At 39.6% G+C, this 23,311-nt stretch overlaps 2 protein-coding genes across 6 annotated transcripts; both read right to left on the bottom strand.

The window, feature by feature from the left end:
* Positions 1-425: 425 nt before the first annotated feature.
* On the bottom strand, positions 426-22,743 carry LOC105398244 (gustatory and odorant receptor 22). Its single transcript, XM_048629542.1, has 9 exons — positions 22,589-22,743; positions 21,035-21,133; positions 19,602-19,774; positions 18,113-18,238; positions 17,711-17,784; positions 16,416-16,561; positions 5,615-5,811; positions 1,705-1,866; positions 426-803 (listed from the first exon to the last, which is right to left on the bottom strand). The coding sequence occupies exons 1-9, from the start codon at positions 22,620-22,622 to the stop codon at positions 636-638; spliced, it is 1,179 nt and encodes a 392-aa protein (XP_048485499.1). The 5' UTR covers positions 22,623-22,743; the 3' UTR covers positions 426-635.
* LOC119691901 (retrovirus-related Pol polyprotein from transposon TNT 1-94) lies at positions 6,850-16,263 on the bottom strand. 5 transcript variants are annotated; one of them, XM_048629535.1, is made up of 3 exons: positions 14,778-16,263; positions 8,975-9,900; positions 6,850-8,806 (listed from the first exon to the last, which is right to left on the bottom strand). In XM_048629535.1, exons 1-3 carry the CDS (start codon positions 15,928-15,930, stop codon positions 6,980-6,982), a joined length of 3,906 nt encoding a protein of 1,301 aa, XP_048485492.1. In that variant the 5' UTR covers positions 15,931-16,263; the 3' UTR covers positions 6,850-6,979. The 5 variants fall into 5 exon arrangements, with proteins under 5 accessions (XP_048485492.1, XP_048485491.1, XP_048485493.1 ...); XM_048629534.1 differs by having other exon boundaries at positions 6,850-9,900; XM_048629536.1 differs by having other exon boundaries at positions 6,850-9,325; positions 14,989-16,263.
* Positions 22,744-23,311: the final 568 nt, after the last annotated feature.

Genomic DNA, 23,311 nt, shown 5'->3' with positions numbered 1-23,311 from the left:
TGCCTCTGTGGTCTAGTGGTAGAAGTTTCGCTTCATGACACAGAGGTCCCGGGTTCGATTCCCGGGTGGGACCATCAATTTGTGTTTCTAAATTGTGGTTCTAAGTTTGGTTAGCACATAGAAGGCTGATCACCTGATGTCCGAAACAGTGAAACGATCCATGCTGTCGGATGGGCATGTAAAGCAGTCGGTCGTGCGCCTAGCTCTCTCCAGTCGTGTCGGTCAATCCGTCCCATTGGGTTATGAGAGTGATGGAACAGAGAGTGCTCCTGTGTACTGCGCACACACTTGGGCACTATAATCTACTCCTGCGTAGATGGCTGATCTCAATTGAGATTGGCCGCCGTGGTCGAAATTCGGCTAGGAGGACATTATTATAATCTATTTATCTCCTAAAACAATAATAAAACTCACAAAAACACATAATTGTTTCATTTACTTAATTACTTATTAAATTATAGATTCGTACTAAAATCACTTCTAAAAGTACAACAAACCCTATCTCTAAAATTTAAACTAAACTCAACCTATTTAAGCCTATTCTATTATAAAAGTTAAACTATAAAAGTTTTCGACCAACTATCAAACTCGTAGCCCGTCATAATATGCACGCTCCTTCACCCAGCTACCCCAGTCTACTGGCCAACATCCGGCTCCTCCTCTTCATCATCATCAGCCAGCGTGGTGGTGGAGTTGAACACGGCCATCACGATGGTCTTGAGCATCTTGCGCGCGCCCTGACGGAGCAGAGTCAGCTTGAACTGCATCAGGACTATCAGGTATGTCGACATGAAGCTTATGTTCTGTGAGGGAAGGATAATAAATTAATAGGTATTGGTTTTGTTTTTGCACACTATAAAATAATATAAAAATCTTTCACTTCCACCCAACCCACAGGATGACTGGTAGAAAATGCTTTGTACTTATGCTTATATTTATGCATTCAATAAATTGAGTCCGTTTTTCTCTATTCTATTATTTCTATTTAACAGTCTTGATCGTTAGTGATACCAGGATAGACTGTTGTGGCGCTCCTACGTTCAACGGTGAAGATTACAGGCTGATGCAGCAGGGATTATAATGGTCTCTGGAGGTTTATTATATTATGACCCTTTTTATCAACTTGTAAGGTATTATGAGGTATTGTGAACCTATGCTTTAAGGTTCACAATACCTCATAATACCTTATAAAAACCTCAGTTTTCCGATTTCACTGAAGAATTTTTAGGCCATGCTTTCGCTCTTGCCTCTTTTGATTAATCCACGTATAGGCTAATCTAATCCTAATGGGTATTACTGGGTGCATAGTACCCAATGTGTAACCAGATTATTCACTATCTCTATCCTAATCTGTTCCGCTATTTTTTCCTATAAAGCCGATAAAGCATACACGAAAACCATAAACTCATTTTTATTTTACGTTTAATATCCATTACGCATTCAATATGCTAAAGGGGTATTGCGAGATGAGTTTGATTACATTAATGTAATTATAGCGGACGACTTCAGATTGCATTGCAGAAAACGACATGTCAAAACGTAACTACTAGTTTCTATAAATAAACGTGTCGTAGAGCTGAACTATGGTTTGTCACCGTGAAGTGAGGATTAGCCAAGCAGATCAGTCTTGCACCCCGTGCTAGGTTTTCAGGTTGCGCTAGAGCCGGACTTAAACAAGCCTCAATTTGTCACCTAAACACTTACCGCAGTGAACAGTTCCCTATTAATATTAGCGAAGCCGTCCAGGTTCATGATTGGTGGGTTCTTGGCGATGGCGACCAGGAACATCTCGACCTCGCGCTGCGTGTTGCGGTCTATGGAGCCGAGGTTCACGTTCAGTAGCCGCACCTGGAACTCGTGGCCCACCTGCGAATGTATGGTCAGCTGCATAAGTATACTGTATTCATTCTTATTTGGCGAAAAAGGTAAACAATCTTTGTGTGTCTTTTTAATTAAAATAGTACTATTAAACAAATAAACTACGGCCAAAATAAATGGCTTAATTACGAAATCAATCATTTTTGCTCATAAGCATTTCATTTGTCATTAAGTTTTAATTTATTTAATTTTTAAATTAATTCAAATAAAAAGACACTCAAAGATTGCTCAAAATCTACGACAAGTAAGAAAAAATACATTATAGCTAAATACACTTCTGTACTTTGTCAAACTGGTGATCCGTCAATATTTCAATGTATTGATAGGCGGTTTCAGATTGACAATGTACCAAAGTGTATATAATGTGGCAAGTTACTTGGCGACCCTCCTTGCGGGGTGAAAGAAGTGGCGGGGGCGAGGTAGCATGACATGCTACACACGTAGAAAAGTGTGCCCGGATTAATCTCGCGATAGCTTGTAACTATTTCTGACGTAAGTAAAATTTTATTCTATGAGTGTTCCCGTAAATGTCATATTTAGCTTAAAATTTATAGTTTGACAGCATTAAAATTTGGATGTTTACCTTCAGAATATCTACCAATTTGAATTTATTTATGTAAAAGTGTTTTATTTTATAAATCAATTTCCATGTCACTTTCACTCTCTGTTTGAACTTGTTCATCGTCGTCGTCATCCTCATCTTCATCATCGTTTTCATTAACTTCAATTATAAATCTAAGACAAAAAACATTATACCTACTTTGAAGTATAATGTACTAGAGTACGCCAGTCATATTAGTTCAGTGTACACCTATAATATTTTATGTTTAATTTACATTAAATTATAAATAAACAATAAAATACCTGTCCAATACATCGTCAAATACTGTATCAGATTTATAATATTCGTCTTAATTTTTTATGACATGGTCGTCACAATTTTTCCACTTTTCAGGCGAATAATTAGAGAAAAGCAACTCTAAGTCTTTTATCTCTTTATCTAAGTTAGAGTCAATCGACGTTCTTGCGAGCTCGCCTTTCACGTACCGCCACACAAGTTCAATAGGATTTAATTCCAGGTGGTATGGGGGTAGGCGAAGCACGATATGACCATTTTCTTTCAATATTTCATCAATTTTGTAATTTTTCTCTGTGTTTTGCTCATTCATTGCTTTCATTAAATCACATAAATTTTGGTTGCTTTCCTAGTTACAAGAACTGACAACTGACTGACGCACTGTCATATGGACTCTTCGTCTTTGTTGTTTACTTTTTCGTATCTGACTGCGCAGTACCAACCTTTAGCCGCGTAGCATGACTGATCCGGTACGCTGTTCTACAAGGAGCCCCTATATTGAGACATTATACGATTTGTTGTTTTTAACGTTATTTTGTTGACGAATTATAGATACCTAATAATAATATAATGATAATATTAAAAAGGCCTCAACACTCATCCTACGACTAATGGTCTCAGGATCAATGATCTCATGTGGGTCGCACTCAAATTATGACAGACTATATAAGACATGTGGCCGCCTCGGCTGCGCGGCCGAGCCGAGACTGCCGTAACAATGACATGCAGTGCACGCGTTGCCCTTCACCGCTACCCCTCCCGCTACCCGCTGTCGTCTTGGGTACCTCGTCCCCTCCGCGTCTTTCACCCCGCAAGGAGGGTCGCCAAGCAACTTGCCAATCTATAGCTACTAATGCAGCTGACAGTACGATGGGTTATCTCATAAAGGTAGAACTCGAGAATGTACGGCGCCCCGTTACAATGGTGAAGCCAGTGGCGAAGGGCCCATACAACACGATTCCTATCGACTTCCCTTTTGTATTTACCGATTAGATATTTAATATGAAATACATACAGTACCTATAAATATGCTCACAATTGTAATCCTTGTAATTCAGTTCACTTAACACTTTGCCTATAAGAATTATCATGCCTATCAAGAAGGCTTATTGCCTTCTAAGCTTGGTAATAAAAAAAAACATTTTGACAATGACAATTTTAAAATTGGAATCAATTATACTCAAATTCTTCTTAATTGTTTCAGGTTTGGGTAGCCTCCCCCAGCCTATACTTTACAATGAGAAAGGAATTGGAGTTGTATACTTCCATTGTAAGTTTACGATTTCACAAACACTATCTAAGAGCCTTGCTACCTATCAATAAAATATTTCCTTCGGAACGTAAAGTTTCATGAACTATTTTACATTTTACAGCCGTGAAACGAGAGAATGGAGCTACGATCGCTTTTGATCGGCAAATACTGCAACTTTGTAGTTTGTACGCAGATACTTCACTTCGGATTGCAAATTGAATTTGTCAGAGGCATTTTACTCTCAATTTAACCATGTTTTAATGTAAGAAAATTAATATCGATTTATGAAAGGTGCTTTCCTGAGTGACGTTGCTGAACCTGAAATAAAAAGAAACATGATTAGCCAGTCCGATTAGGATGAGTCACTGGACGTACACCCGAGTCCGCGTACAGTTGATACGTTACTCCTTGCGTGTACTTCAGGTTATGTAGGTTGCAATAGTGTGGTTAAGTATTTCAGTCAAAAGTGTTATAACTTTTTTGACCGCTTATCTCTCCTTCCTGGTAGCATGATAGATTACATTACATACATCGATATTATCGATAGTATCGATGCTATCGGTAGTTTGTGATATCGACACTAATACGAGTATTATACAACACAATAATATCGATAGTAATGCTTTTTAGTAGGTAGTTTGTCATTTGGCTGTATGTGACAGTCGGACGCACCTTCCGCGTGGCGTGGTAGGCCTCGTTGCATATAATGAAGAGTAGCGTCATGCAGTAGCCCACTATCACGAACAGCCCCATCTCCTTGTAGCTCAGCCCGTGCTCGAGGACCTCCGACACTCTGCGTACAGCGAGCTCGAGAGTGAAGTACATCACCGTGGGTTATATACCTAGGTGTATTAGTAGCTATTTTACTGCAATAATATTGGTAAATAGCAATACTATCGATAGAATCAATGCTCTACATCAAGAAAATATCGATAGTATCTATCTTAATAATTGAATAGCAACGCTGGGAATCAATAAAGTATCGATATGTTGCTCTTAAACGTTGACTAGACTATCGATAATAACGATGCTATCTATAGTATGTCTTATCGATAGTAATATCAATACAGTAATATTATCGATATCGATAGTTTGTAAATTACCAGCGTCGATTTTATCGATAGTATTTGGCTGCATGTGAGAGTCGCACCTTCCGCGTGGCGTGGTAGGCCTCGTTGCATATAATGAAGAGCAGCGTCATGCAGTAGCCCACTATCACGAACAGCCCCATCTCCTTGTAGCTCAGCCCGTGCTCGAGGACCTCCGACACGCTCCCTACAGCGAGCTCGAGAGTGAAGTACATCACCGTGGGTTATGTACCTAGGTGTATTAGTAGCTGTTTTACGGCAATATCATTGGTAAAAAGCAATACTATCGATAGAATCAATGCTCTACATCAAGAAAATATCGATAGTATCTATCTTAATAATTGAATAGCAACGCTGGGAATCAATAAAGTATCGATATGTTGCTCTTAAACGTTGACTAGACTATCGATAATAACGATGCTATCTATAGTATGTCTTATCGATAGTAATATCAATACAGTAATATTATCGATATCGATAGTTTGTAAATTACCAGCGTCGATTTTATCGATAGTATTTGGCTGTATGTGAGAGTCGCACCTTCCGCGTGGCGTGGTAGGCCTCGTTGCATATAATGAAGAGCAGCGTCATGCAGTAGCCCACTATCACGAACAGCCCCATCTCCTTGTAGCTCAACCCGTGCTCGAGGATCTCCGACAGTGCTCCGTAGAGTGAGATCGTCGTCGTGAAGAATATCACCATGCAGTAGATTCCGTACATGTTGGAGTATGCTCGGCCTGTGGAAGGAATCACAGTTATAATCACAGTTACACCCTTGTTACACCTACTGAGTAGAGGAGCCAGACAGTACCCAATTCGACCAATGAACGGTTGGCAATTGACCGAGTGCTCGGCCGAGGCTACTGTCTCCTTGTTACGTGTAACCAGAGTGTCTGGGTGAGGCCCTTTGATGAGTTGTGTGTGCCTCGGCCCCATCGAAGCGTTGACAAAGAGCCATAATTATATTATGACACGCGTAGTTAGTACTTATTTGAAACGCGAAGACAATAAGTATTGTCGTCATCGTATTTTGTTACCTGGTTCACTAATAATTAAGTAAGTTGTATCTCCTTTTTATAGAGTTTCGTAGACTTCACATATAGAACAACGGGCATTCTTAGGGTGGGTTTCACCATTTAACTTTAACTATTACAAACGTCAAATCCCTTGACGAGAGAGATCGATCTTCAAGGGATTTGACGTTTGTTATAGTTAAAGTTAAATGGTGCAACCCACCCTTAATGACTTCATAGTAATTATGATGGACAACTATTTACTATGGTAACTTTCAAATTCAATCTATCTTTCTATAGTAGGTACCTAAGTGTGAGCGCAAAGAATCATCGGAATCCTGATGGATAATATATGACATTCAGGACGATTGAAACTTATTCTCCGAATTCCGTTACAGAAATAGCTAGTACTTGAACTGAAGTGGTGCTAAACCCGTATGGCGGTATTATTGCCCTGTTTAATCACTTGTTGTGGTTCGAAGACTATTATCGAGACGGACAAACGGCTATTGCTTTCCACTCGAAAAGAAAGTTAGTGTAAAAGAAAATAAAATAAATTAGCAACTTTTCTACAGGGTGTACTTATATATTTTATTTAATGTAGTTTCTATCTCATATTTGGTTTTCATATGGCATAAATACTCTATTCCCCGTCTATAACTCCATATATAACAACTTAAAAAGGGTTTATAGGAAATTCAGAAATCGGCACAAAACCTTTGTGTTATTTAGAAAGTCTGATAACATTAAAAGGCCAAGATGTTCACGGATTTATCTATTTATTATAATATTTATTAATTGCAAGTTTACAAGTAATGGTGAATACAAAGTAAGTACAAAACGATCACAGAGTATGTATATCCACAGATAATGAAGTTGACAGTTCATAGTATTATTCTGTGTTGGCTGCGTTCACCTCAACACCCTCTCCTGAACGCAGACCCATTGTGCTGAGGTGCCGGTCATGCTTGAGTCTTTGTAGGCCCTTCGTGAGTGCATCTGCAACCATGTCCTCTGAGCATTGATATTTGAGGCTTATTTGTTTAGCTTCAATTTTCTCCCTTATGAAGTGGTATCGCACGTCTATATGCTTGCTGCGTGCGTGGTATACGTCATGACCTGCAATACTAAGAGCACTTTGATTATCACAGTACACATCAAATGAATCATTGGATAGAGAAGGCCAAAAATCCTCCTGCAACTGCTTAAGCCACATAGCCTCTTGAATAGCTGAAGATAGGGCCATATATTCGGCTTCTGTACTTGATAATGCAACTGTGGGTTGCCTTTTAGAACTCCAGCTTATTGCTGCACCCTGAAATAGAAACATATATCCTGTGCAGGATCTTCTATCATCAGTGTTGCTGGCCCAGTCTGCATCGCAATATCCAACAATATTACCAGCGTCACATTTGAAGACAAGTTGTAAGTCCTTTGTTCCTTTCAGATACCTGAAGACTCTTTTCAAAGCTGCCCAATGCTGAGCTGTTGGTTGGTTATTAAATTTACTTAAAGTGTTTACTATATATGTTATGTCAGGACGTGTTCCTTGTGACAGATACAGTAAGCAGCCAATTGCCTCTTGATAGGGAATATTCCTTAAAATTTCCTCTTCGCTTTCAGCTTTCTTCAAGTTGACACTAGGGTCACATGGTGTTGATACTGCATTACAATCTGACATAACAAATCTTTCAAGTATTTTCTCTATATAAATTGTCTGGCTGACATGAATTTCATCACCACATTGCTTGATTTTGTATCCCATACATTGTTTCACTTCACCCATGTCTTTCATCAGAAATTTTTCTTTCAGTTTCAACTTGACCACTGATGCGGTTTCTTCATCATTAAAGAAATACATTAGGTCGTCGACATATACAGTGATGAACAGGATATTCTTATCATTTACTATTCTGTAGTAAATACACGGATCTACCTTGGACCGTGTCAGACCAATCTGGAGGAGTGCTTCATTGAGCTTCTTGTTCCACTGCCTGCTAGCTTGCTTAAGGCCATACAGAGATTTGTTCAGCTTACACACCATATGTCCTTCTTCGTAGTTGGGTGGCTGACACATGAATATTTCCTCTTCTACATCTCCCTGTAAGAAGGCTGTTACAGTGTCCATTTGATGTATTCGCAAATTGTATTTAGCAGCCACTCCAAGTAAATATCTTACTGAGCTATATCGGACAACAGGAGCGTAAACTTCATGATAGTCGACTCCTTTGGTCTGTCTGAATCCTTTTATCACCAGTCTTGCTTTGTATCGTTGAATGTTACCATTTTCATCCCTTTTTGTCTTGAAAACCCACTTGCAGGGGATTACTTTTTTACCTTCAGGTAGTTCTACTAAGTTCCAAGTATTGTTTTGTAACAGAGCTTGATATTCTTCATTCATAGCATTTAGCCACTCATTTTTCTTATCGCTATTGAGAGCCTCCTCATGACATAGTGGATCGCTGTCAAGATAGCTCATGGTGGACTCACTGTTCATGCATATGTATGATCTGGGCTGGTAGAACTCGTTTCTCCTGCTAGGTCTTTGTTTGTTTTCAGGGCTGGTGTCTACATCACTTCCACTGGGAACATAAGTCTCATCATTTGGATCAGAGTTTGTATCTTCCTCGTGAGTACTTTCATACAATAATTCAGAGTGTGTGCTTGAAGTGGTTTCATTATAACTTTCATTTTCATTATTTTCAGGTGCTGTTTCAGTCTGTGACAAAGGTAGGTATACTTTATTCTGTTCATTTAAAATGTTTTCCTTTTCTCTTGATTTATCTTCTAACTGTGTTCTATTTTCAACAACTTCTTGTACTTTTACTTCCGATTCTAATGTATTTTTCTTTTCTTTTTCAGGTGCTGATGAAGACTTTTCATTCACCGTGTTATTTTCAGAAGCAAATGACTGCACTGTGTTTCTCTTTGCTGTGCCTTCCAAGAATATTACATCTCTACTCATGTATACTCGTCTGCTCTGAGGGTCTATAAATCTGTAGCCCTTAGTACAAGCACTGTACCCGACAAATATTAATTTACGTGACTTGGCATCTAATTTTCTTCTTTGTTCTTTTGGTATGTGCACCATAGCTTCACATCCAAAAACTCTCAGGTGACTTAGATCCGGCGCTGTTCCAGTCCACATCTCTTCTGGAGTGATGAAGGAGAGAGCTCGTGTTGGGGAGCGGTTGACAATATATGCAGCTGTGCCCACCGCTTCAGCCCAATAGCCCATCTGTAACATGGCATTAAATAACATACATTTAGCACGTTCTATCAAAGTTCTATTCATTCTTTCACTGAGTCCATTTTGTTCTGGAGTATATGGATTGCTTGTTTGGTGTAGAATACCACAATTCTTTAAATAATTACTGAAATGTTGGTTGATATATTCCTTGCCATTGTCACTTCTTAATGTTTTAATTTTACAGTTCAGTTCATTTTCTACTCTGTTTTTGTACTCTTTAAATTTCTCAAATACTTCTGATTTAGACTTTATAAAGTAAACAAATACTTTTCTGGAGTAATCGTCTATGAAAGTCACAAAATACCTTGCTCCTCCAATTGAAGTTTGTTGCATCGGACCACATACATCTGTATGGATGAGCTCTAGCAATGATGTTGCACGGGAGCTCGCTCTTTGGCTATCACTGGGGAAAGGTAGCCTTGATTGTTTCCCTTCAATACATGAAATGCAGACAGAACTTTCTTTCTCTTCAGACAGTTTTACACCAGTAGCACAGTTTGTTATTTTATTTAAGTCTGTAAAATTCAGATGGCCCATTCTCAAGTGCCATAAATAGGTATTATGTAGTCTGAGCCTATCTGAAACCTAGTTAAACATTGTGAGATATGGCGTTTCGACTTTCTCCGTGTTCGGCATCATAAGGGTCACAGTGACAGTTAAATAAAGTCCATTTTTCTCTCCACCTTTAATTTGCAAGGTGCGGGTGCCTATATAAATAGAGTGAGTCGCCCGCGCGCCTCAGTTGGTTTTTGATTTTTGAAGTGAATACTTCGGCAAAATGGCTCAGTGTAGCCACGGTTCTCGTCGGCTTCGCTCCGACGGGGAAAAATATAATATTGAATTTGCGGAGTCCTCGCTGCCGGGAGCTGTAGGGTGATGCGGACCAGGCGGCGCGGGGCCTGCCGGCTGCTGCGCACGCAGCCATTGCTGAGGATTTCGCAACGAAGGTTTGAGTTGATAAGCCGTGAGTAAAATGCTATTATTTACTGCTTTTAAAAGCTCAGCCACTGGTCATAATGCTCCGGCGCTTGGGGTTTTTATCCCACGCAGTAGGGTCCGATTCAATAGTCGTGGTGATGATTGATCACATATTCCGGTCCTACTAGTGGCGCTTGAGCTAGATACTTACATTAATGACCGCTTTAAGTAAAGCATATGTTAATTTTATACAGGAAAAAATTATAAAAATATATTTTTCTACCCTCAATTTCTAATATTTTTAGAAAACAGTTGATAAAAACTTTGCTATTACAATAATGCACTTGATTATAGCTTATGTAAGGCTTTACAAACAGGAGCTTTCCAGGACCGTCATAGGATTTTTTACAGGAAGCACGTGGCTCCGAGTTTCAGTATGTTGGGACATTGTGGCATGTGCGGCGAGTAATGTGATCCGCCGGTACCTACCCGCTGAGGGTAGGCAGGCCGATTCGGTGAAATTGAAGTTTCGTGTAACCTGCACCCGGCCATGTGCGCTCCTGCGCTGGCCGCCGTCTCGTGGCACCTGCATCGCAGCGTACACCCGGCCCTGCGCTCCTGCCCTGGCCACCGGTTCGTGCCACCTGCATCGCAGCATACACCCGGCCCTGTGCTCCTGCGCTGGCCGCCGTCTCGTGCCACCTGCATCGCAGCGTACACCCGGTCCTGGCCCTGGCCACCGGTTTGTGGTACCTGCATCGCTGCATAGATAGACCCAGCCATGCACTCCTGCCCTGGCGGCTGTACACCCGGTCCTGGCCCTGGCCACCGTTTTGTGCCACCTGCATCGCAGCGTACACCCGGTCCTGGCCCTGGCCACCGGTTTGTGCTACCTGCATCGCTGCATAGACCCAGCCATGCACTCCTGCCCTGGCGGCTGTGTTGTCCCACCTGCATCGCTGCGCACACCTGGCACTCCTGTTCTGGTTGCCAGATCCAAACGCCCCCTGTCTGGGAAGAGATTTTATGCTCAGCGGAACCGCCTGCACTATTGCTAGCACGGTCATCATCATCATCAGCCATCATTATGAGTGACTTATTTAGAAGGTATCGAGTAACGTGCGCTATTCATCAGTGATTTTGGCATATGCAGACGAACGTTTACTGCCAAGGTTGGTCATTACAAATCGGGTAACGTGCACCGCTTCTAAAAGTGTTATAGCACTTCAATTTGATGTCTCCGCTGAGGTAGGGTATTCTATTAAAGCAGCTTTCTTCTGTACTGCCCAAAGTGACCTGTAGACTGCTCCTGGGGATAGTTGTGCAATCAATTTTTTATTTCGATGTCTCTGCTGAAGAAACTGTCTAATGCAGCTTTTGTTCTAAACTGGCTAAAGATCATTGGACTGCTCATGGGAATGGTGACGCACGGTAAGTACAGGAGCGTTACTCTATACTGATGAGAAACGAACGAACGAGAGCTGTCGTGCAATCGGCACGTTTAATACATACAAACAGATAGAGCGGCTCGCGTCGCAGTGCACTGAAAGTTCGTTTTTCGTCATATAAAGTGACCCCCCCAGACACTATCTTAAGTGTCATGACACATCGGCAGATTCCAGCTTTGAGTCTTTTCTTTTCTCGGCTATGAGCAAAGTGAATCCCACCGGCGAGTGTTCAACCTAAAAGCACTGAGCTAATTCCTGATTTCGTGAAAGTCGCTGTTGCTATACCATACCGCTTCACAAGTTACCGAATTTATTATGATCCTACTGTCGGGTGATCATGATCGGAGTGTCATCGCGGTTTCTGAGTGGCACCATATTAGCTGTCTTCCTTATGTCCCAGTGGATTGTGAGTGTGTATCCGAGCTCTTTGTTGAAAAATGCGTGAACCTCCTACGCAGCAGCAGCTGTCTACTAGTTCTGTATCGAATAAATCGAGTAACGGTGCTCTTGCACGAGACGACTACCTTTTGGTAAAATTATAACTTCCACTATTCTGGGAACATGCATATACCTACTGTGTACTGTGTATCACATCACGTGTAGCCGCAGCCCTACTCAATGTACGGGGCTAGATAATAAACAATGGCAGTCGTCATTAAATCTCTATGAATTTCGAAGGTTATCATTTGGAGCACAATCCAAAGTGTGAAAGTACCTATTCATGCCTAAACGGCTTCAAAATTGCTTGAAAATGTATTTTTAATTCGATTCTGGCGCAAACGTTTCATAACTATTTTTCAACACTGTATCTGCTGAAAGTACTTATACTGACTGGTTAAGATGCAGACGTGCCGTTTTCACAATTACATTTTGAGTAATCTGTTTTATGGATCTTTCAGTTAGTTACGTAACTAGTTACCAAGTAAAAAAAATTACTTGTGTCATGCTCGTACTCGCATCTCATTTAGGAGCTCTCTGGCCTCTAGCTGAAGGCTAGAACTGGTATATATATCTACTAAGCTAGTACAGAGTTATAACCGGGCAGCGGTGACGTGGTAGCTGCTTGATTTATTAGAGTTTGCTGAAAACTTTCTAAATAAGTAATAATTATTAGTCATAATATTAACTCTTCGCAGTTCTTTCAGAATGCAATACCAGGTCGCTGAAGTAGGTAACCTTCCTTAGCTGGACAACAACAACAACAAGTCTTTTTGTTTTAAAGAATGTCACAGTTATTCACAGTTCCACTGTCATATCGATGTCCAAGGACTTTTTCTTGGGTATAGCTAACTACCTAAGTTTACCTATAGATAGCCGCAAGCTATCTGCTGTTGGCGAACTGTCAGTTCTGATTGATAAGTCAGGCTCGAGATGGCTCGTCCAACTGTCCATGTTCCCGCCACCATGATTGTTGCTTCCACAGATTAGAGAGTCTATGTTGGCTGTCGTTGCATCAGGTCTGATCAGGTACAACTAACATCTTTACGTACCATCTTTATTTAATCTGCTATTTTATTTTGTTTTATCTAGGTTGACTTAATGGTTTCAAAATCGAACCTACAACAATGTAAGTAGGTACCTACCTACGTACCTTTGAAGTTGCAACAAGGCGAAGCCTTAAGGTTTTGGCCGAGACCTGCCCTTAGTGTTGACGAACATACCTAAAGGTGACCTTGTTAATGTTTTTCATATGAAGTACTGAACATTTTACTTATCCTGGTGGCATGACTGATCATTTACTTACCCAGTTAAGACATGTTAGCCGGGTTTCATTTATCAACTATTATAATTGTTATTGTTGTGTTAATCAATCTTTATTAATTGATGTCATCTACCAAGGAATGCTGCCAGAGCTCATAATATTCACACATGATGATACAGAATGATAGTAGCCCACAAAATCGGTGCAAAGGCTTATAAAATAACTTTCCTTCCTAGTAGTCTGCACAGGAACTCGTTAACCGCCGAGTTAGTTAGAATACAAAATTAGACTGTGTGTTACTTGTCAATCTAGTATATGAATATAGTGACCTGCATCATGTTTTGAAAAACTGAATACTTAGTTATCCGCCAGTGTCACAGCCTTCATCTAATCTTTTCCAGTAGCTGATGAGGCTGAGATATTTAGTAAAATTATCTTCCCTTCAAGCACCACTCCTAGTTCCAAGGACTAGATGCCGCGCCAGGTGTTGCAGGCCGTGTCGTCGTACAGGGCTGACTGAGCAGGTCCTCGAGGCTCCAGGGTCGGCTGCTGCATTTCTGAGGTCAGTCCAGAATTACATACCCTAGTCAGCATGTGCTGACCTGAGCCCCAGCGGCCTGGATCGATATTCTACATTTTACAGCTTTTAAATATTGTTGCAAAGTATTTCACTGGTTCCATCCATTCGGCTAGTGTATGTTAAAAACATTGCCTTGACAATAACAAGATTTTGATCAATAATTACTTATAAGTATTGCTTTCGAAGAGGCACTGTGTGTATCCATATGTATAAATACCTACCTATATGTATAGGTACATACCTTCCATAACTTTCTGACAAGTCAGGAATAATAAGGAAGTACTTAAGTCTTATGTATACTTATACCTTTCTTTTTAGTATATCTATTACCTAGAAATCTATGCATTATAAATTTATAGATTCAAATATTTATCTACTGATATACTCATCAGTAGCTTATGGGTCACAGTTGGTTTTCTCTCCACCATGCGATAATAAACACATCTCACAATGTTTAACTAGGTTTCAGATAGGCTCAGACTACATAATAGACGCATTTTTCCTGAAATAAAAATGACATATTATGTATCTAGCCTATCTGAAACCTAGTCATTTCTGCATGGTGATATTACAACTGAGGCGCGCGGGCGACTCACTCTATTTATATAGGCACCCGCACCTTGCAAATTAAAGGTGGAGAGAAAAATGGACTTTATTTAACTGTCACTGTGACCCTTATGATGCCGAACACGGAGAAAGTCGAAACGCCATATCTCACAATGTTTAACTAGGTTTCAGATAGGCTAGATACATAATATGTCATTTTTATTTCAGGAAAAATGCGTCTATTATTATTATCTGTTGTTGCTGCCATAGCATGAGCTGTTTTTGTATGTAGAATGTAAGTATCATTTATCTGACTAGCCATTGCTACTTTTTCTCCATTTTTATTGAATATCTGACAGCCATGCTCATCAAACTGCACCTTACATTCACTCTTTATTATCTTGCTGATTGATAACAGGTTTGCTTTTAAATCAGGAACATATAGGACATTGCTCACCTGAATCATACTGGTACTGCCATTTATGGAAGGTACACATATTTCAACCTTGCCACAGCTTTCAACATGCAGCATCTTGTCATCAGCAATGCGGACATGCCGCACTGGTGGGACTGTCTCGTCTTGCAACCACTCCCGGTGCATCGTCATGTGCATGGCGGCGCCTGAGTCGAGATACCACTTTGCAGAGTCATTGGATGTTAAGGCTGAAAATGCAGCAACAAAACCATTACTTTTATTGTTATCATGATTATCTTTCTTGTTTTTAAACCAGCAATTCTTTCCTAAGTGCCCATACTTGTTACAGTTGAAGCATCGGGGGCCCTTAGACTTAGACTGTTGTTGATGGCTATTTCTGAACAATTTTTTAGACGAGTTTGTGTAAAAAGCTGAAGTGGCACTACTATCCTTTACTTCTTGAAGTAATTTAGTTTTAATTAAGTCTGCACTTATCTTTACACCGGAACTCTCCAATCCCATGATCATTGGCTTATATTCATCTGATAAGCCTGCAAGCATCAATGTGCCCAACCACTCATCATCAACGTGGAATTTTATGTTTCTTAATTTGTGGGCTGCTGACATGATCTTGCTTATATAATCTTCAACACCGTTACTTGTTTCCAGACTTGTATTAATTAAATCTCTGAGTAAATTTACTTTTCTTGATAGACCAGAATCCTCGAAGGCCTTTTTTAAATTTTCCCATACCTGATTCGCGGTCGTGGCTTCTTCTATGTGGATATATAAAGACGGATCCACCAGTAGAATGATCTTAGTTTTGGCTTTTGAGTCCTTCTTCGCATCTTTAACAATGTCAGCCTCAATACATTCCAACAATTCTTCATGTTCCAAAAAAGTCTTCACACTAAAACTCCATGTGGCATAGTTATCCCGGCCTTTTAGCCTTTCGATGCCATTGTGGGCATTAGAACTCATCATGAAGCTGAAATTTAGAAGCTGAAAAATGAAAACCGGCGAAAAAAATCCTTTACGGTGGCCACGCGAGTTTCACTTTTAGGTTATTTTTTCAAAATATTGTTAATTTATTTATTTTTACTGAAAATAACACTAGGTACGGGTCGGCCCATAACCTGATAACATTAAAAGGCCAAGATGTTCACGGATTTATCTATTTATTATAATATTTATTAATTGCAAGTTTACAAGTAATGGTGAATACAAAGTAAGTACAAAACGATCACAGAGTATGTATATCCACAGATAATGAAGTTGACAGTTCATAGTATTATTCTGTGTTGGCTGCGTTCACCTCAACAAAGTCGCAACTCAAGTGTGTGTCCGCACACATCCAACACATCCAAACTTGGACCCTGTTACATTGGGAAAAATATACAGAGCAGCCAATCTATTGACCTAGACGTACCCAGAACTACCTGCATACTTAACATAATAGGGTTATTTACCTAGCTGCTGCATCATGTGTGACAGGTCCACCCAGAGATGGCGGTACTGAGCCAGTTTCAGCGCGGGGTGGTCCGCTTCCAAAGCCTTGTGCAGGTTTGTGGCGAGGCCCTTGGACGCCGTGCCAAATGCGTTGCAGTTTATGTACCTGGAATCATAAAAACCCCAAGAAAACAACTATTCGAATTGTACAGCTATGTCAAAGATCTCATATAGCAACAAGCCCTCAAGCTCAAACTTCACAAAATCGACATTCAAGTCATAATATATCACTAGCTATGCTACGACCTAAAGTATAAACTCATGCTTAGACCATTGGTGGATTTCTACAACCATAGTATATCGCCAGTTTGATTTTGGTGTTCTAATTTCATAGCATACCCAAAACCTTACCTTGAATCATGTACGTACATGATTCATGTAAAACTATGATATTGGGAAGGAAATAAATAACCTATTAAAAGTCTGCAATCCACCTATGCGAAGTAAATAAAATCACACGTATAACTCTAATAATCTATCTAGTAAGGAGGCCTTAGGCCAATACTTGTAAGGTTTTGACCTACTTATTATGATTGAGAGTGGTGCCTTCCTTGCACTGCTCACTTGACACAGTCAATATATTGTTTATTTTGTTAATTTTTAAATAACAGCTTAATTAAAATGTCACCGTTTACCCACAGTCAAACCAAAAATATTGGTTTTGTGGGAATTCTTCTGTACCCTATGTATCACTGCAATGTTTATAAATAAATAAATAATAAATAATAAAACTAACAATTCCAGACTCCAATGTAAATTTTAACAATAAGACAAAACCTTGGGACATAAATAACATTGTGTTCAGGACCGTTAATTATCTTGTTAGTAAATGTTTTGTGTTTTGTCGGTTTACAGCTAATATTTGCACTATTCCCTCCTTGTTAACTTAAATGGTTGCTTACAAATACTGAGGTAATAATATGTATAATACGAATGTTAAAGCGGTTTCATGTTTTTGAAGAATCTTACACTAATTACCGTGTTGACTTTGGTTTAATTTGAAAATAGAGCATGAAATATATAGATCCTCAAGAGATATAAAATACAACACACAAAATTATCTGATTTATAATAATAAATCATTTATTTCAGACCAGATTTACCTACGTAATAAATAAGGCAGAAATCATGCTTTTTCTAAAACATAAAATCTGACTGTGATAGCACAAGTGTATGCATGTTTATGGGCTCGAATACCTATCTATATAGTTGATCGTTATCTATGTAACTATGTATATATGTACAGTATATTCACCATAAGGAGCAGAATCCGTCCAGCATAGCGATGATGTGGTAGTAGGCGAAGGAATGCCAGAGTTCGAAGTCATCCTGTAAGATTAAAGTCTGAACTGAAGACTTAGGTACATTCAATAGATTTGTGTCTCTAGACCAAAGAGTACTTAGATTAATTTAGGTATGGGTGTATTATAAGTATTTAATAAATAAAAATTGAATTTTGTAGCTGTCTTAATTTTAGATTTATAATTAAGTATACTTTATACTAATTTCAGAATGCCGCCATCTAATGTAATAAAATTTTAAAAGGTGGAAAATCTAATAGTCATTTTGCTACTGAATCATTGTTTTCAAAATGAGTTGGCAAAACAATTCTTCACACGTTTTCGTGTTAACGAATACCTACTTTAATAGTTTATACCTGCAAGTAGTGCTGGGACAGTATGACTGCAAAGCTCAGCCCCCAGGAGAAGATGCAGAGCCCCCAAGTCAGCGAGTAAAGGTTGGGGAACACTATGGGGGTGCCCGTGATCTTCAGGTATTTCAGCTGAAAACAAATGAGTGTGAGAAACAAAAGACGCTGGATGCGTTCCTAGAAGGTAAACTGTTTGCAACTGACTGGACAATAACTTAGGAGAAAAAGGGAATTAAAAAGTGTAGAAGCTAGGTATGTAAGTATTTTTAAACCCAGTGTAAGTACATACCTCTACTATTACCAACATAAGAACATTTTAAAATAGGATAATGATTTGTGCGTTCTTTCGTCTTTCACAAACTCTGAGTCGATGCATTTGCAATTTTGCAGACTTGTCAAAAAGTGTCCACAAATCTGAATTGTATATATTTAAATTCATTATTAAATTTACAATAGAATAGTTATAATAACATATCAGTGCATATATATATATATATATATATATATGTATACTATAATACCAATGCAACTGTACCTTTATCGATCCACTGTTCCATTTCCGAAACGAAAATAGATTTAGCAAATTCCAATCTTGACTCGAAAAGATGAAAAGCCTCAGTGAATTGGAATTGCTACTCTATTGAAAATAGTCTACCGGGACTCGGTTGAAATGCTGTCATGTCGAATATTTTATATTTGATAGATAAATAATACCATTTTTATTATGTGAGAAATAGATTTTTATGATTCTCTGACGTTGTCGTAAAATACTATCACTGAAACTGCACAGGTGTGTATAATGTAAACTTTGTTGGACAACAAAATGTTTATTTATTTGTTTATGTGGTTACATATGATTTAACTTGCTTAAGATGAAATTATTTAAATATTTTAATAGCAATTTTAAATACCTAAATTCAACACAGCAAAACTTTATCATTTAGTGAATAGAGCCCAATTTGGCACGGAAAACAAACTTTGTACCGAAATTTAATTTAGGTCTCTTTCCGGCTTTTCAATTTTCACCCTTCTAACCAGGCAAAGAAAATAGAGAAGATTTTTTGTAGAAAATATCTTATTAAATGAATGCTCAGACGACGGACGTGACTTTAAATTAAAATCACCGTCTTTTGCCCCAGTTTAGTAGCCGTATATAAGATAAATATTTTCCATAATTAAAAACAGGTAAGTAAGTAAGCTTTTACTCAAGAGCTTTGAATTCTGGGATAAATATCATTTCGCAAAGTTGATTGTAATTTTTTATACCTACAAAATATCGGCACGTGAGGATTTTAAATGGCTGTCAAGAATAAGCCGTCTATATTGTATTTTTAAAAATAAGACGTGTGGTTTTAAAAATTGCGTATCACTGCAACTAAGCTTCAGGCACTACTCTTATGTCATTTTATGGGGCTTAATTACCTTATAATGTGTCCACATGTCACTTCTAGCTTTAGACTCTATAGTATTTTACAGTATTACGAGGCTTAATTACCTGATAGTGAGTCCACATGTTTTTAAAGATGGCGACCTGCGACCCGTGTCGCCACGACGCGATGGGCAGCAGGAAGTGAGGGATGAGAATGCTCAGGAATATGATGTTGTAGATGACCTCGTCGAACCGCTTGTTGGAACTGTTCTGGAAGGTTTCCAGCCGCTCCCTGCCCACTGGAATGTACAGTTAACGTTTGGTTTAAGTTGGTTGTTAGGTTTTCACTTATTTTTCGTAGTAAGTCGGTGACAAAAGCTGACAGAAGCTACAGACTGGAAAGATTAGCGTCAGGTGCTCACTGCCCAGTGTGCGCCCGACGTATTATATGCACGTGCACGTATAAGGAAAAGGTGGCACTTTAGATTTTCACTGTAATAAATATATAGATTAATAATAATTTTAAATATAGTGCAGGATCGTCCGATAAGGATTATGCAGGGTGTACATTAGATTACTTTTTTATAAAACGGTAGATAGCACTAATGATACTGAAAATTGTAAGCCATAAAACATTTTTTAAAGTCTTTTATGCTAGGTAATACCAGGCTTCGAGCATATTGCTCTAAGCTGTCTTTTTCAGAATAAGAGACTTAATTATTTACTCACCTCCAAGAACACAAGCAAGCAAAGTTAATTAAATACTTCAAGAGTTCCCTAAAAGCCGCCATTGTTAAATCTTAAAGTCATTTACCGGCAAGCTTTCCAAACTTCATTAAGGATATAAAAGAGCTCATCTCCAATAAATAAGTCGTGAAAGAGTCCTTGCGACAGAGTCACCGCGTAACATACAGTGTGACATTGTACGTATCACAACACGCATCACGTCTCGCTTTTACTACGAACATACTCGTATATTTGGATGATGTCTGAGGGAATTTGGGATCGGTACTGGGATTTTGTATTGTTTGTTTGTAAAATATAGTTGGTAGGTATTTTAAAATACGTGTGAGACACAGTTGAATGCTCGAGAAAAAGGAAACCCTATGTTCTACTTCTAGAATGGATAAAGACTAGAAAGAAACAGGCCAATGGCAACCTCAATTTTAGTGCGCTGTAGTTAAACGAATATTGGTCTAAGTTAAATTTATTATTTGTAGGTATCCAACAGATTAATTGGCAGCTAAATTGTGTACGAGGAAAACATCTGCCAACACTGACACTTTATGTTGCCACCCTCGCTGGCTATTGGAGGACTTGCCTGGCACGGCACGCTTATCTGCTTAGCTTTGATAGATCGCTTCCGCGTCGGTTTGTGTACGAAATCGTTAGTGTAAAAAAATATAAGTAGGTATTTTGTTTTCACTCTTACGCAATGGTTTATAATTAAAACAAGTTCTTAGTATTTTTCTTCATTCGTGTGAATGCACTAAGTATTTACATTGTATTAGGGTGTTAAAAATACTGTAAGTAAGTAAATGAATTCAAGCCAAACCCACCTTTGACGACAACAATGCACTCCAGACTCCAGACGAGGTAAGCCCAGAGCGTCGCCTTCGAAATCCAGTTGAACGTAGTGCGCTTAGTCGTCTTAGCATCTGTGAACAACGACCGAGCAAATGCCTTATTCTCATATTTTCGTCTGGATAAGTAAAATTGAATCGAAAATTGCTAAGTGGAGGAGTCTAGAAGACTACGGTAGGTATTTGTTAGTTTCACAACCAACTTTTTAATCAGGAATATTCTAGGGATATCTTGTAAGGTAAAGCAAAGCTCGTAATTAGGATCTCTCTAGAAAAAGAGCTTGCTATATTTTACTATAGTGGTTTTTAATAGTGAGTTAATTAATAATATTTTTTTCTTCTTGTTCATCGGCGTATCGATGCTGCTATACTTATAGATTAGGGTTTTTCATACAAATGAAAGGATTCACCACTCAGATTTGCGTCCAAAGTGCGATCAACGAACAAAGACAATGTAAAAAGGAAAAACTTATTATAAATGAATACATTCCAGAATAGGTCTTCCACAAGCAAGTACTTTAGTAATTACTGTGTCACTTTAAACTTGTTTTGTGTTCCGCAGCGCAGCGGTCAGGGGCTAAAAGCACTTTCTGTTACCGACTTACCGGGATTACGGGACAACAACATGGCGTCAGCATGGTCAACTAGTTTCTAGATACAAATAATTACCCTTGGGGTCACCTGCGCTATGTATTTTTTATGCTACAATCCATAATCACTCAGCTCTTTATTCTGATAAAATTTTGTTCGATGACTAATGCAAATTCTTAATAAACCTCCCTATAACGACTGACGTGCAAAATATTAAAAAAAATTGTTGCGTATTTCACTTGAACCTTTAGGCACTACCTACAATAGTTTGCAAAAACATAGAAAGTCAAATCAACCCTTCCTCTTATGCCGATTACAAACTTAAACCCTTAAACACAACATCTTCTGTGATTGCTAATGAAACTGCGGTCACAACTATTTAGTACAACGCACGCAAGTTTCATTTATTATCAACTTGAGGAAGAAGAAGCCCAAAATTCGTACTATCGCCCCGCGTAGTAATGTCCCTTGGTTGTAACATTCTCTGCAACAAAGTTACTGTGCAACAAAGTTTTCTCGCTACCTTTATGACACTCTAGTATTTCTAAGAGTAGCAAGGTTTTGTTGAATTAAGGTCACGTACACTTTGTAAACACTGTTTCTTTTTGGTACTACCTACTGTTATTTACTTTTGGTATAATAAAGTGCAATAAAAATTAATTCATTTTGGATTGATTTAAACAAGGAACACTAAAGGGCGTCTACGATTTGCCATTGCCATCGAGGTGAAATTATTACTTAGAATGGCATCGGTCGCTGACTTTCTATTTTGCACCGGACCCCGGACAATCATTATTCAATAAAGTACATTATATAAGCTGCTTCTGGTCGTGCTCGAGTGTCCCAAGCACGCTCTATATACTCATGCTCCACATACTCGGGCGGGGTCCCCCACGCCACCTACACACTACTATGAACGCACGGTCGTGTGCAACTCACGGCGCGACACCCGCATGATGGGCATGACGCCCATGATCTGGAACAGCACGAGCAGGCTCTTGGTGGTGAGGTAGAAGGAGTCGTGCTCGTCCAGCAGCGCGCCGTCCGCCGCCGTGATCTGCGGCCCGTGCAGGTCACTACGAGGGTGTCCCACGCGAACATATACTTATGCGAAGCATATAAGAAAGAGGGTGTCCCACGCTCTATATACTTATGCTCCACATACTCGGGCGGGGTCCCCCACGCCACCTACACACTACTATGAACGCACGGTCGTGTGCAACTCACGGCGCGACACCCGCATGATGGGCATGACGCCCATGATCTGGAACAGCACGAGCAGGCTCTTGGTGGTGAGGTAGAAGGAGTCGTGCTCGTCCAGCAGCGCGCCGTCCGCCGCCGTGATCTGCGGCCCGTGCAGGTCACTACGAGGGTGTCCCACGCGAACATATACTTATGCGAAGCATATAAGAAAGAGGGTGTCCCACACGAACATATACTTATGCGAAGCATATAAGAAAGAGGGTGTCCCACGCTCTATATTCTTATGCGAAGCATATAAGAAAGAAGGGTGTCCCACGCTCTACATACTTATGCTCCACATACTCGGGCGGGGTCCCCCACGCCACCTACACACTACTATGAACGCACGGTCGTGTGCAACTCACGGCGCGACACCCGCATGATGGGCATGACGCCCATGATCTGGAACAGCACGAGCAG

This window comes from Plutella xylostella, chromosome 23, assembly GCF_932276165.1.
Source record: "Plutella xylostella chromosome 23, ilPluXylo3.1, whole genome shotgun sequence".
NCBI lineage: Eukaryota > Metazoa > Arthropoda > Insecta > Lepidoptera > Plutellidae > Plutella > Plutella xylostella.
This window is presented reverse-complemented; position numbering and strand designations above follow the sequence as displayed.

What these genes read in the sequence shown, in the direction of transcription:
- LOC105398244 (XM_048629542.1), bottom strand. Translation starts at nt 22,622, where the DNA reads ATGGGCGTCATGCCCATCATGCGGGTGTCGCGCC. An exon ending in GACGGATTCTGCTCCTTATG is followed by an intron (nt 16,562 to 17,710) that starts GTGAATATACTG and finishes TTATGATTCCAG; the next exon opens with GTACATAAACTGCAACGCAT. An exon ending in ATAGGGAACTGTTCACTGCG is followed by an intron (nt 804 to 1,704) that starts GTAAGTGTTTAG and finishes CTTCCCTCACAG; the next exon opens with AACATAAGCTTCATGTCGAC.
- LOC119691901 (XM_048629534.1), bottom strand. Translation starts at nt 15,930, where the DNA reads ATGATGAGTTCTAATGCCCACAATGGCATCGAAAGGCTAAAAGGCCGG. An exon ending in GGCAGCAACAACAGATAATA is followed by an intron (nt 9,901 to 14,777) that starts ATAATAGACGCA and finishes GGCTCAGACTAC; the next exon opens with ATAATACCTATTTATGGCAC.